We start from the raw sequence: 10,898 nt of genomic DNA, 5'->3' as shown, positions 1-10,898 counted from the left end.
CATGTTCGGTGAGGGGAGGGCTTGGGACAGTGGAGGGGACAATTTTTGCAGCTTCCTGTGTGATTTTGGGGCTGGCACGCTCTCTGCAATGACTGGTAAACCCCAATTCGCCTCCTGCTGTGCAGTGCTGAACTTTGCAATGCTGTTTGCTGGGCTTGCAGGAGCAGGCACCGCTGTTTGCTCAGGGTTTCTCCCGGCGCAGGAATGCTGACTGCTTAGAGAGCAGCAGAGCACCCCCAGTCCCCGCACGGAGACTGAAGGAAACTGTGCAAAGCCGTTATCCAGCTGTCTGCTCTGTATTTGGGTTTGGGGGGGGGGGGGGAATAATCTCCATCATGACACCGGTCCAAAAATTCTGCGTCAGCCAGAGCTGTGCCTGGGCTGGGACGAGGGAGAAATGATGGTGGGATGTGGGACCTGGCTCGTATCATGCCCAAAATGCCGGCTTAAAGATGGGACGAGTTTGGCACACGTGGCCAGAGCTGGGAAGGCGAGAGCTTCCAGGCTATGGGTGTCCATCTCGATGTTAGGGATTTGTAGGAACCAAGTTAGGAGGGCAAAAGCATTACACACATGTTTTTAGGAACAAACACGCTTGCGTGTCCCCAGTGGCTGAACTAAGGCTGCATGGTCCTAACTACCCACGGGGGATGCAACTGGCCGGCCATCCCCTTCCCCAGGCGCTCGCTACCTGTGTTTGTTTGGGTTTGGGGTTTTGTGTTTGTTTTTTTTTTTTTTTTCTTTTCCTGGCCGGGGGCTGCTGCCCCTGATAAAGGCATCGCGCCGAAACGCGTGGGTGCTGCAGATCAGCCCCGTCACCCCGCGGCGCAGCGTGTGGCGAGGCGATACCAGCCCCACGTCGGCCCCGCAGCGCTATCACCCAGCCGCAGGGCCACGGGAGGGACAGCCAGCCGAAATGTCGGCGGGCTCGGCAGCCTGAGGGCTGCTTTTCTGCATGTTTTGAGCCTCTTTGAAAAGGGAAAGCGGGTTGAATTATATTTTGCCGGGATGGATTCGCTGCCATTAATCGCCAGGAGCGCTGCGTGCTCCCCCTGGTGTGCTTGGATGCTGTTAAACAACAGCCCTGGCCCTGCGAGGCGTGGGTCGGTACCCAGTGGATCGCAGCACGTCCACAACATGTGTGCTTTGACCATTTAAGAAGAAGTCCTGGGCTGGACGTGCAGAAATCCCGAGGGGGGCTGGTCAGATGAGGCCCGGGGAGGGAGGAGGAGGAGGATGAAGACATTGGGATTACTGGAAGATTCCTCTGCCAGGCTCCTAACTCCGAGGTTGGTGATAGGGCGATGTTTCCCAATCTCCAAGGCCGAATTAATGCCGGAAACGTGCAGCATCAGCCTCTGCACCATTTCCATTACACCTCCAGCTCCAGAGCTGCTCTTGCACGTTAAGGACACAGTGGTCCACCCATGCAGGGCGAGAGGGATGCTCTCCACCATCAAGGGTGGTTCGGAGACCCTTAGGGTTGCCTTGGCCAGGATTTGCCCATGGGGGACCCCAAAGAACTGCAGCCACCCCTACGACCTTCCCTTGTTTTGACCTGCTAAAAATTAGGGACCTGGTCCGGATGAAGGGCTGGGGTCCCCCATGTACAACGGAGAGGCCACGTCCCCGCCAGCTGCAGGAGGTGCGCGGGTGATGGGCTCAGATAAGACAGCCAATTTTCAGCTGGCTCCAGCAAGGTGAAGCCTTTTGTCCTCCTCCCTGCCCAGGCACTGCGCTGCCCTGATAACTTCTGCCTCTTTTTTGGAGGCTCCGCGGGGAAGGAGCGGGGCTCGGAGATGCTCTTGGCACCCCCCCCCCCACCTCTCTGTTTTCTCCAGTTGGCGGGCGAGCCCGGGTGCTGCTGGCGGTTTAAAGCTTGGATGCAAATAAAACCAGATGGGGCCTTATCTCCCTGCGCCTGAGTGCCTACGTGCAGGCAGCCAGCAACGGCGCTTCATTTCCCGCTCAGAAAACGCAGGGTGCTTCACCCGGTCAGGGTGTCACGGAGAGGCCAGAGAATCCCCTACCAGGGTCCCCTTTTCCTTTCCCTACGCCTGCGTGTCCCTGGCTGGTGGCACGAATCCACCCAGGTGCCATCAGTGTTGTAGGAGGGTGTTCAGCATGTATCGGATGTGCCGAGATGTTTCGAGCTGCCGGGTTTCATCCCCCAGCACTACGTGTCTGTGGGCAACCAGATGTTTTTCAGACAGAAGGAGGAAAACATCATCTGAATCCTCCAGGAAGGTGACAGTCACAGCCATGTTTAATCTCCCAGGGGCAGCTGAATGCAGACCCAACTGGGAAGCGATGGCTGATGAGAATTCATGTCCCTGCTCTGTCTCTCAGGAAAGAGTTGTCTGTCCCCAAAACAGGGGACAGCCTTTAGTCTGTGACCCTGCGTGAGGGATGAGATGATATCCCCAAAGCCCCTTGGTGGGGAGCAGATGGCACAGAGGAGTGGGGACAGAGGCATTGGACCACGGGGTATGGCTGCCAAACCTACTTTTGAGCCTTTTTGCAGGGAAAAAGTACCCCCCACAACCCCTTTGAGTGCCATGAGGACAGCGGGCAGTATGACAGGGAGCCATCACCCACCCCAGGGTGACACCATAGTGGCTCGGGGCAGAGGGAAGTGAGAGACGCCTAGTGTCCCTCCTTGTCTGCCTAGTGCCCCCCTCTTTATCCCCTGATGTTCCTCCCTGTGTCCCTCCTTGTCCCCTAAAATTCCTCTGTGTCCTTGCCATGTCCCTCCTTGTCCCCCCCACTTTCCCTCCCCGTCCCCTCAGTGTCCCCATAAAGCATTCCTCCCTGTCCCCCGATATCCCTCCCAGTGCCTTCGTCTCATCCAGTGTCCCCCCCAGAGTGCTCCTTGTCCCCACGGTGTCCCTCCCCAACCCCTGGTGTCCACCCCAGTGTCCCTCCCTGTCCCCACGGTGTCCCTCCCTGTCCCCATAGTGTCCCTCCCTGTCCCCACCACGTCCCTCCCCGTCTGCCCAGTGCACCCCAGTGAGCCGGGGCGGGGCGGGGCGGGACGGGACGGGGGGGGACACGGGGGACAGGCAGTCCTCACCGCCGTCCGCACCACACCCTTAAATGTGGGGCAGCGGCGGGTGCGCCCACAGAGGCGGCAGAGGTGGCAGAAGTAGCAGCACGGCGTCCCGTGTTGCCCGCGGCTCCTGTTTTTAGCCTGCCCCGGTGCCCCCACCGCGGGTGGCCGACTAGGTCCCGGTTTCCACCGCAGCACCGGGAGAAGCGCTGGCCATGACGGACAGCCCGATCCCGGCCCCGGCCCCGGCCGCCAAGCCCAAACGGGCGAGGGCACCTCGGAAGCCGGCGTCCCACCCTACCTACTCGGAGATGATCGCGGCAGCCATCCGGGCCGAGAAGAGCCGCGGCGGCTCCTCCCGGCAGTCCATCCAGAAGTACGTGAAGAGCCACTACAAGGTGGGCCAGCACGCCGACCTCCAGATCAAGCTCTCCATCCGGCGCCTGCTCGCCGCCGGCATCCTCAAGCAGACCAAAGGGGTCGGGGCCTCCGGCTCCTTCCGTCTGGCCAAGGGAGACAAGGCCAAGAGGTCCCCGGCAGGGAGGAAGAAGAAGAAGAAGGCTGCCAGAAAGTCCACGTCGCCCAGGAAGGCGGCGAGGCCCAGGAAAGCCAGGTCACCGGCAAAGAAGCCCAAAGCCGCCGCCAGGAAAGCCAGGAAGAAGTCGAGGGCCAGTCCCAAGAAAGCCAAGAAGCCAAAGACTGTTAAGGCCAAGTCGCTGAAGACATCCAAGCCCAAGAAGGCAAAGCGGTCGAAACCCAGAGCCAAATCCGGCGCCCGGAAATCACCCAAGAAGAAGTGAGAAGTCTGGAGGCCTTTGTCCAGACTCTCCCCGTTGGTTTCTGTAAATAGCTTTTGCCTTTATTTTTACCTCTTACTATTGCATTTTGTAACGAATCGATCTATTTCTGTCTGGAAACAGCTAAAATAAGGCAATTAATGAAAGAAAAAAAAAAAAAGGAACATCTTCAGCATGAAGAGTTCCCATTTTTAAGAGCTGCTGGTCTGGGTTTTTATTTCGTCTTGCAAGCTTTGTGTGTCTCTTTTCTTAACGTCTGGGCTGCTGGCTGTGTGCTGAGAGCACGGGTGACCCCGTGTGTCTGCTGGGGCCGGGCAGGACTTCAATTCCTGTGGGTCTGGGAGGGTTGTGGTGAGCAGGTTGAGGACTTGGAGGGAGGGAGGACAGCCTGACAAGAGCCGCAGCCCTTCCAGGAGGAGGAAAATGGGTTCCCCGCTCCCTTCCCACCCCACGTCCCCGTCAGCCCGCCACCCAGCGGGTGAGGGCTGGAGATAACGGCGCAGACGGGTGGTGGCAGGGACCATTGGGGTGTGGGGATGGGCAAGGCCCCGCTGTCAGCAGGGCCTTGGCACAGCCTCAGGGCCGGCCCGGCCCCACAGCGTCCCTCCCTGCGGGGCTGGCAGGGAGCCATGGGGACGGCCCTACTGCCCTGCCGGGTCTGAGAGCCGTGGGTAGGATCTGCCCAAATGATCCCCAATCATACAGGCTGGGAACTCCTTGGACATCAGGATCCACCATCACCTGGGCGAGCAACCTGAGGCTTGCTGTGCCTAAACCCCTTGGTCCTAGGGTCTTCATGCTCCTGGTTGTTCGTTCCCAGATCCACTGGCCTGATGATCCTAAATTACTCAGGTAGATGGTGCACGAGCCTCTTAGCCTTAGAAGACCCCAGTACAGCACCCTGTAGCTCAGGTTACTGAAATCCTTGGCCTGGAGGCACATGGACCCTTTTGGGCTCTTGTTCTTAAGACCATTGGATCAAAGGTCTCCAGACCACCTATGCTGAAGATCCAAATTCCCTTTCAAGAGTTAGGTCCCCAATCCTTCTGGACATGAGGGGCCACAGGATCCCCAATCAGCTACAATGGGGGACAGAGGTACCAGCTGGGATTCTGGTGTCTAAACCCATTGGGCCTGTGGGTCACAAATCCCTTTGGCCAAAGGCACTCAGATTCCTTGAGCTCGAGCACCTGATCTTCAGCTAGTAGGTCCTAAACCCCTCAGACCACAGGATTCTCAGTCTCTTCTCAGCTGGATACACCCAAACTCATTGGGCTAATCCCACAGGCCCTTAGCTCATTGTCCCCTTTGCTGGACACCCATAAATCCCTAAATTCCTTTGGTTCTTAAACCATGTGGATGGGCTTTATTCAAATCCTTCAGACTTCAGCAAGCCCAACTCGCCTGTGTCAAGGTGCCTAAATCCCTCGGGCCAGAGCCTCCTCCCCATATCACCTGGGCCAAAAGGCCTCCACACCTCTCAAAGGGGGTGTCCAAGCCTGTTCAGCCCCAGGCATCCAAAATCCCCTCCTCTCTAGGATCCAAACCCTGTGGTTAAGAAGCAAAATCGCTCAGGAGCAAAATGTCCCACCACTTTGAGCCGGGCACTCCTGACCCCAATAGCCTGCAGGACCCCAGTTCACTGGGCTGGAGGCTCCTGGAGTCCTTTGGGGTGCTGACAGCCTGGGACACGTTGGGGACCTCCCAGCAAGATTTGCAGGCTGCAAAGGCCAGGGGGAATGGGGGCAGCAGCCTGGGGAAGCAGATGCTCCCACACCAGGGTGCAAAGTACAGGCTGGGCTGCTGGTGGCCATCCCAGCCATGGCCTGGGGACAGCCCAAGGTGTCTCTGCCCTCTGGCATGGGGTGTATGCTCCTGGCGTGCAGCCCCAGGGGTAAAGCCGTGCTTTGGACACGAGCCACTCTCCAGGATCCTGCGCACAGCACCTGCAGCACCAGCACAGCACACCCTTGCCTGCTCACACCACCACCCCCGACTGATAAAGGGACATTTGCTCTTCGCTGTCCCTTGGCCCAGAGCCTTTTGGCTGCCCTTGAGAGGAGCCCGCTCCGATTGGGAGCGGGAGCCAACGCCTGCTTCAAGGGGTGCCCAGTGCCGCACCGGGAGCCGGTGCCACGATGCCACCAGCCCCACTGCGGGGCCATCCCCACCCCGACACACCCCAAAATGGGGCGGGCAGCGCGGCAGACCCTTGGGCTCCCCAAACCCTGGGGTGCCGACCCACCCGGGGCACCAAACCGTGAGCTCCCTCCCCTCCCCTCCCCTCCCTTCCCTCCCATTGGCCCTGCAGGCACCGCCCCCAGCGGGTCGGGCTCGGGGATGTGGCTCCGGGCGGCGGCGCGGGCGGCCGGGGCCGGGGCCGGGGGCTCCCGGGCGGCTTCGGGAGCGGCGGCGGCGCAGCTCCGGCGGCGGCTGGAGGGGGAGCTGGAGGGGATCCGCGGCGCCGGCACCTGGAAGAGCGAGAGGGTCATCGCCTCCCCGCAGGGCCCCCACCTCCGCCTGGCTGGCGGCGGCGGCGCCGGTGAGCGCGGGGCGGCGGCGGGGAGGGTCCCCGGGGGGGGGGGGTGTCCCCCGGGGGTCCCCGGTGCCCGTCGCGGTGGCGGCGCTGGTGGCTGTAACGTGTGCCCCGCAGGGATCCTCAACTTCTGCGCCAACAACTACCTGGGGCTGTCCAGCCACCCGCAGGTGATCCGCGCCGCCGTGCGAGCCCTCGAGGAGTTCGGCGCCGGCCTCAGCTCCGTGCGCTTCATCTGCGGCACGCAGGTACCGGGCACCGGGCTGCTTCTTCGGCAGCAGGGTACAGGAAAAGTTCCCCCTCTCTCATCCGTTTCTCATCCTGGAAATGAGCCGGCTTAAACCATGCCCTCCCTGGAGAGGAGAAGAATCAAAATCCCGTTCAAAAAAGAATCAAAAATCCGTTCAGAAAGCAAATGCCGTTTCCCACCCCTCCCAGCACTCAGGGTTGCAGCCAGGCCCGCTTAAAAATCCTAGACTTCAACCATCTCAGCCAAACCTACCCCAATTTATACCCCCCTGTATCCCTCTCAGAGCCCCAGCAGGTTAAACACAGAAAACCCGCGGCTCCTGCCTCGTGGCTGGGAGGCTGGAGTCTCCCTGCTGGGTTTTTGGCGTCCAAGCCGATCACTGTGGTTTTAGGGCCCATTAACTTCTCCCCCACATAAACCTTTCCTGGATAAAACACGTCTGTTCTCTCCCTTTCACAGAATGCACCCATCAGCAGCAGGCAAGCAGGAACTTGTGCTGCCCAAGCGGTGATGCTTGCTTTTTCTTTCTTCTCAGAGCATACACAAGGACCTGGAGGAGAAGATCGCGCGCTTCCACCAGAGGGAGGATGCCATCCTCTACGCCAGCTGCTTCGACGCAAACGCCGGCATCTTTGAGGTTTGTAGTGCTTGGCAAAGAAGAGGGGAAGGACAGCAAAGAGCCTGCCGCATCCTGCAGAGGTTCCCTGGTGGAGAGCCCAGGCCTGGTGCCCTTGGCTGTGTGGAGCTGTTTACTCAGCCCTCAGAAAACCAGGGGATAAGGGAGCTGGGCAGGAAAGTGGAAAATTTAGCAGCGCCAGGAGAGACGTGGCAGCTGCAGTCAAACGCAGCTTTGTCCTCCGCACCGGGACGGGCTGCCCTATTCGGGTGAGGTGGCGCCCTGCAGGAGAGGCTCATCCTGTCTGTTTGACACGGACAGGCTCTGCTCACCCCAGAGGACGCGGTGCTGTCCGATGAGCTGAACCATGCCTCCATCATCGACGGCATCCGCCTGTGCAAGGCGAACAAGTACCGCTACAAGCACATGGACATGCAGGACCTGGAGGCCAAGCTGCAGGACGCGCAGGTACGGGGCTGCGCTCCCACCCCAAGGCTCCCACGTGTCTGGGCAGTAACCAGCCCTGAAGGATTTGGCCTTTTCCCGTGCCATTGGCATCCTTTTTTTTTGCCGTTTGGCATGGATAAGCCATGTGGGGATGCAGCTGGCTGCAACACAACCCCCCGTCTCGGTTAGATGTACCCATTCCCTACAGCAGATGGGACGAGGGCTGGGTCCCTTCTCCAGCCCCGTTCCTCAGGGTGACGTCCTCGCAGCGTGCCACTCTTCCCTCCCACAGAAACACCGCCTGCGGCTGGTGGCCACCGATGGTGCCTTCTCCATGGACGGTGACATCGCGCCCCTGCGGGAGATCTGCCAGCTGGCCCAGAAGTACGACGCCCTGGTCTTCATCGACGAATGCCATGCCACAGGGTTCCTCGGGCCCAACGGCCGGTAAGGGGTCGTTTCAGCCTCGTGGAAGGCCCCCTTGAGTCTTGGGGGTTTTGTGTCATTGCCTGGCCACCGGCCTGGTGGTGCTTTGTTTCCCTCGAGGTGCCAGGTGTGGAGCAGTTTCCCTGGTACGCGCTGGCACAGGTCCTAACGTGACATTCCTTTTTCTGCAGGGGTACTGATGAGCTCCTGGGAGTGATGGACAAGGTCACCATCATCAACTCCACCCTGGGAAAAGCTCTTGGAGGAGCTGCAGGTGAAGGCATTTCCTTGCCCATGCCCTAAAGTGCTCCATAGCATTGCTTTGACGTTGCCTTCATCTGTCCAACAACAAAGCAACGAAACACATGCTCTCCTTGTCCTGCTGGTGGCACGAGGCTCAGTTTGGGACCCTGCCACAGGACCAAGGGAGGTCCTGCCCTGTTCTCGACTTCCCGATGGAATTGCCCTTGGGGTCAAGGTGGAAACTCTTGGTAAAAGGCATCAGCTGTGTTTTTTAGGCCTGGTTTGCACTGAAATACCTGCTGCAGGTATCAGGTTGGCTTTATCGAGGCACCCCGCTCTGAACAGCTCACCCTGGGGGTGCCTCGCCCATTCTTCTTCCCTGCCTCCGCAGGTGGGTACACGACGGGCCCCAAACCCCTCATCGATCTGCTCCGCCAGCGCTCCCGCCCATACCTCTTCTCCAACAGCCTGCCCCCCGCCGTGGTGGGCTGCGCCTCCAAGGCCCTGGACCTGCTCATGGAGAGCAACGCCATCGCCCAGTCCATGGCCGCCAAGACCCAGCGGTGAGGGGCCATGTCTCTGCTCCTCTCTGGCCCCGGGTGGGGTGGGAGCACAGGAAGGGGCTCGTTGGGAGCGAGTTGTGTGTGTGTTCACCCTCTTCTGACAGCCGTGAGGCACTTTGCAGTCACAGCTGGAGGCCCTCGGGGGAAGGAGATGTGAACCAGAATCACACCTGGCCCTCAGTGGCCAGAGCTCCCAGGAAAAACACAGCAGTGGTCCCCCAGGACAGGGATGACAAATTTTTACTCCTCCTCTCGTTCTCCTCACCAGCTTCAGAAGCAAGATGACGGCAGCTGGCTTCACCATCTCAGGGAAAGACCATCCCATCTGTCCCGTCATGCTCGGGGACGCCCGTCTGGCTGCAGTGATGGCTGAGGACATGCTGAGCAGAGGTGAGCAGGGCAGGGAGCTCTGGCTGCAAGCGCATGCCTCGACGGAATCAACGTCTGATGGTGCCACCACCACCATCTCTCCTCCAGAGAGATTGCTGCATGAAATCTGCTAGTTCTGTACCCTCCAGCTGCAAATATCCTCTTGGTCCTTCCCAGAGGAGAGGGGATTTTTCATTAGTCCATCAGAGCTCAGAAGCAGATACCCCTTGAAATTCAGCTTGGAAATGTTTGCTGAGATTGAAGAGGGGGAGCCAGGAGCCTTTCTGTCACCCGCTGCCACCTCAGGCTTCCCTCCTGGCCAGCTCCAGCTCTCCATGCTCTTTCTCCCCAGGTATTTATGTCATTGGCTTCAGCTACCCCGTGGTCCCCAAGGGGAAAGCCCGCATCCGGGTCCAGATTTCGGCTCTGCACAGCGATGAAGACATCGACCGCTGTGTGGAGGCCTTCACCGAGGTGGGACGGAAACACGGAGCGCTGCCTTGAGGGGCCACCAGATGCGTCCCTCGGTGCCTTTCCTGGCCGTGACCAGCACAAGTGCCTGTGCCATGGGGGTAAGGCTCGAGCACCGTGCTGCTGGATGCGGGACCTCGAGGCATATGGCCGATGGAAGGCTCTGGCTGTTGCGGTGCACTGGCAGCAGCCCCTGTGTCATTAAAGGTTTCCTGCAGTGCAGTGGGTAGATGTCCGGCTCTTGCTTTCTCATCTGGGAGCTGTGGTTTCTTAGGCTGTGCATCGGCCCTTGGCAACCCGTGCCACCAGCAGCCAATTTGGGAAAGAGGGCAGAGGCTGGACCCAGCACTGCTGCTCCTTGCTCCCCGGCTTGCTTGGTGCCTGAGATCAGCCCTACAACTTTACCCTCACCGCAGGGCTCCCAGGCTCCCACCCCAGCCCCGAGAGCTGCATCTCGCCCCATGTGGCACAAGCCCAGGAGATGGGTTAGAGGGCATGCATCTGAGCAGGTGACAGAAACCTGTAATTTCCCTCCATCAAGTGCAATTTTCACACGGCAGAGAACACACAGCAGGCTGGCATCTCTGCATTTGTTCCTCTGAGCCCTGCCGAGGTGGTGATTTAGCACTCGAGCAGGCACACACCGGGTCCTGGGCATCGCAGGATGGCTTTGTTCAAATTGCCTCTGCTCCAACCGTGTGTCATGCAGCCTCCCTCCCGTGTCCTTGCACGCACATGTACACTCCCCATCCTCCTCGTCTCCTCTGGACACCCCAACCTCTCCCCTCCGTCCCCGCTGCCTCTCCCAGCTGCTTCAAGGCCGAGCTATGCAGCAGGCTGCGGTCTGCGTGGCGCTGGGAGCTGCAGCGCCGGGGAGGCGGGCGGGTCAGGCCACAGAGCGCCGCGATTGAATAACGCAGTCGCTGCCGACCACAGGAGGTGCAAGAACGTTTCGTTCCCAGGCGAATCCTCCAGCTCTTTATTTTCTTCAAGGCTTCCTGACGGAGGTCTGATCTGCGGCTGTTTATGGCTTTTAGCCCAGAAAGCAGAGGACTTTTTGCTCGTTAGGATGCAAAGGCAGGAGGTGCTGCCTTCCCAGGCTGTAGCTCCCAGCCCGACCCATCCCAGGTG

The 10,898-nt window shown here is 59.8% G+C and overlaps 2 protein-coding genes across 2 annotated transcripts; both read left to right on the top strand.

Annotated features, from left to right (window-relative positions):
- Nucleotides 1–511: 511 nt before the first annotated feature.
- On the top strand, nt 512–4,043 carry LOC121063917 (histone H5). The gene has a single exon (XM_040544861.1). It carries the CDS (start codon nt 3,265–3,267, stop codon nt 3,847–3,849), a length of 585 nt encoding a protein of 194 aa, XP_040400795.1. The 5' UTR covers nt 512–3,264; the 3' UTR covers nt 3,850–4,043.
- A 2,128-nt stretch (nt 4,044–6,171) lies between these two features.
- GCAT (glycine C-acetyltransferase) lies at nt 6,172–9,989 on the top strand. The gene is made up of 9 exons (XM_040544809.1): nt 6,172–6,388; nt 6,500–6,630; nt 7,168–7,269; nt 7,570–7,716; nt 7,988–8,142; nt 8,313–8,395; nt 8,756–8,927; nt 9,196–9,317; nt 9,649–9,989. Exons 1-9 carry the CDS (start codon nt 6,187–6,189, stop codon nt 9,798–9,800), a joined length of 1,266 nt encoding a protein of 421 aa, XP_040400743.1. The 5' UTR covers nt 6,172–6,186; the 3' UTR covers nt 9,801–9,989.
- Nucleotides 9,990–10,898: the final 909 nt, after the last annotated feature.

Source organism: Cygnus olor, chromosome 1, assembly GCF_009769625.2.
Source record: "Cygnus olor isolate bCygOlo1 chromosome 1, bCygOlo1.pri.v2, whole genome shotgun sequence".
Lineage (NCBI taxonomy): Eukaryota > Metazoa > Chordata > Aves > Anseriformes > Anatidae > Cygnus > Cygnus olor.
This window is presented reverse-complemented; position numbering and strand designations above follow the sequence as displayed.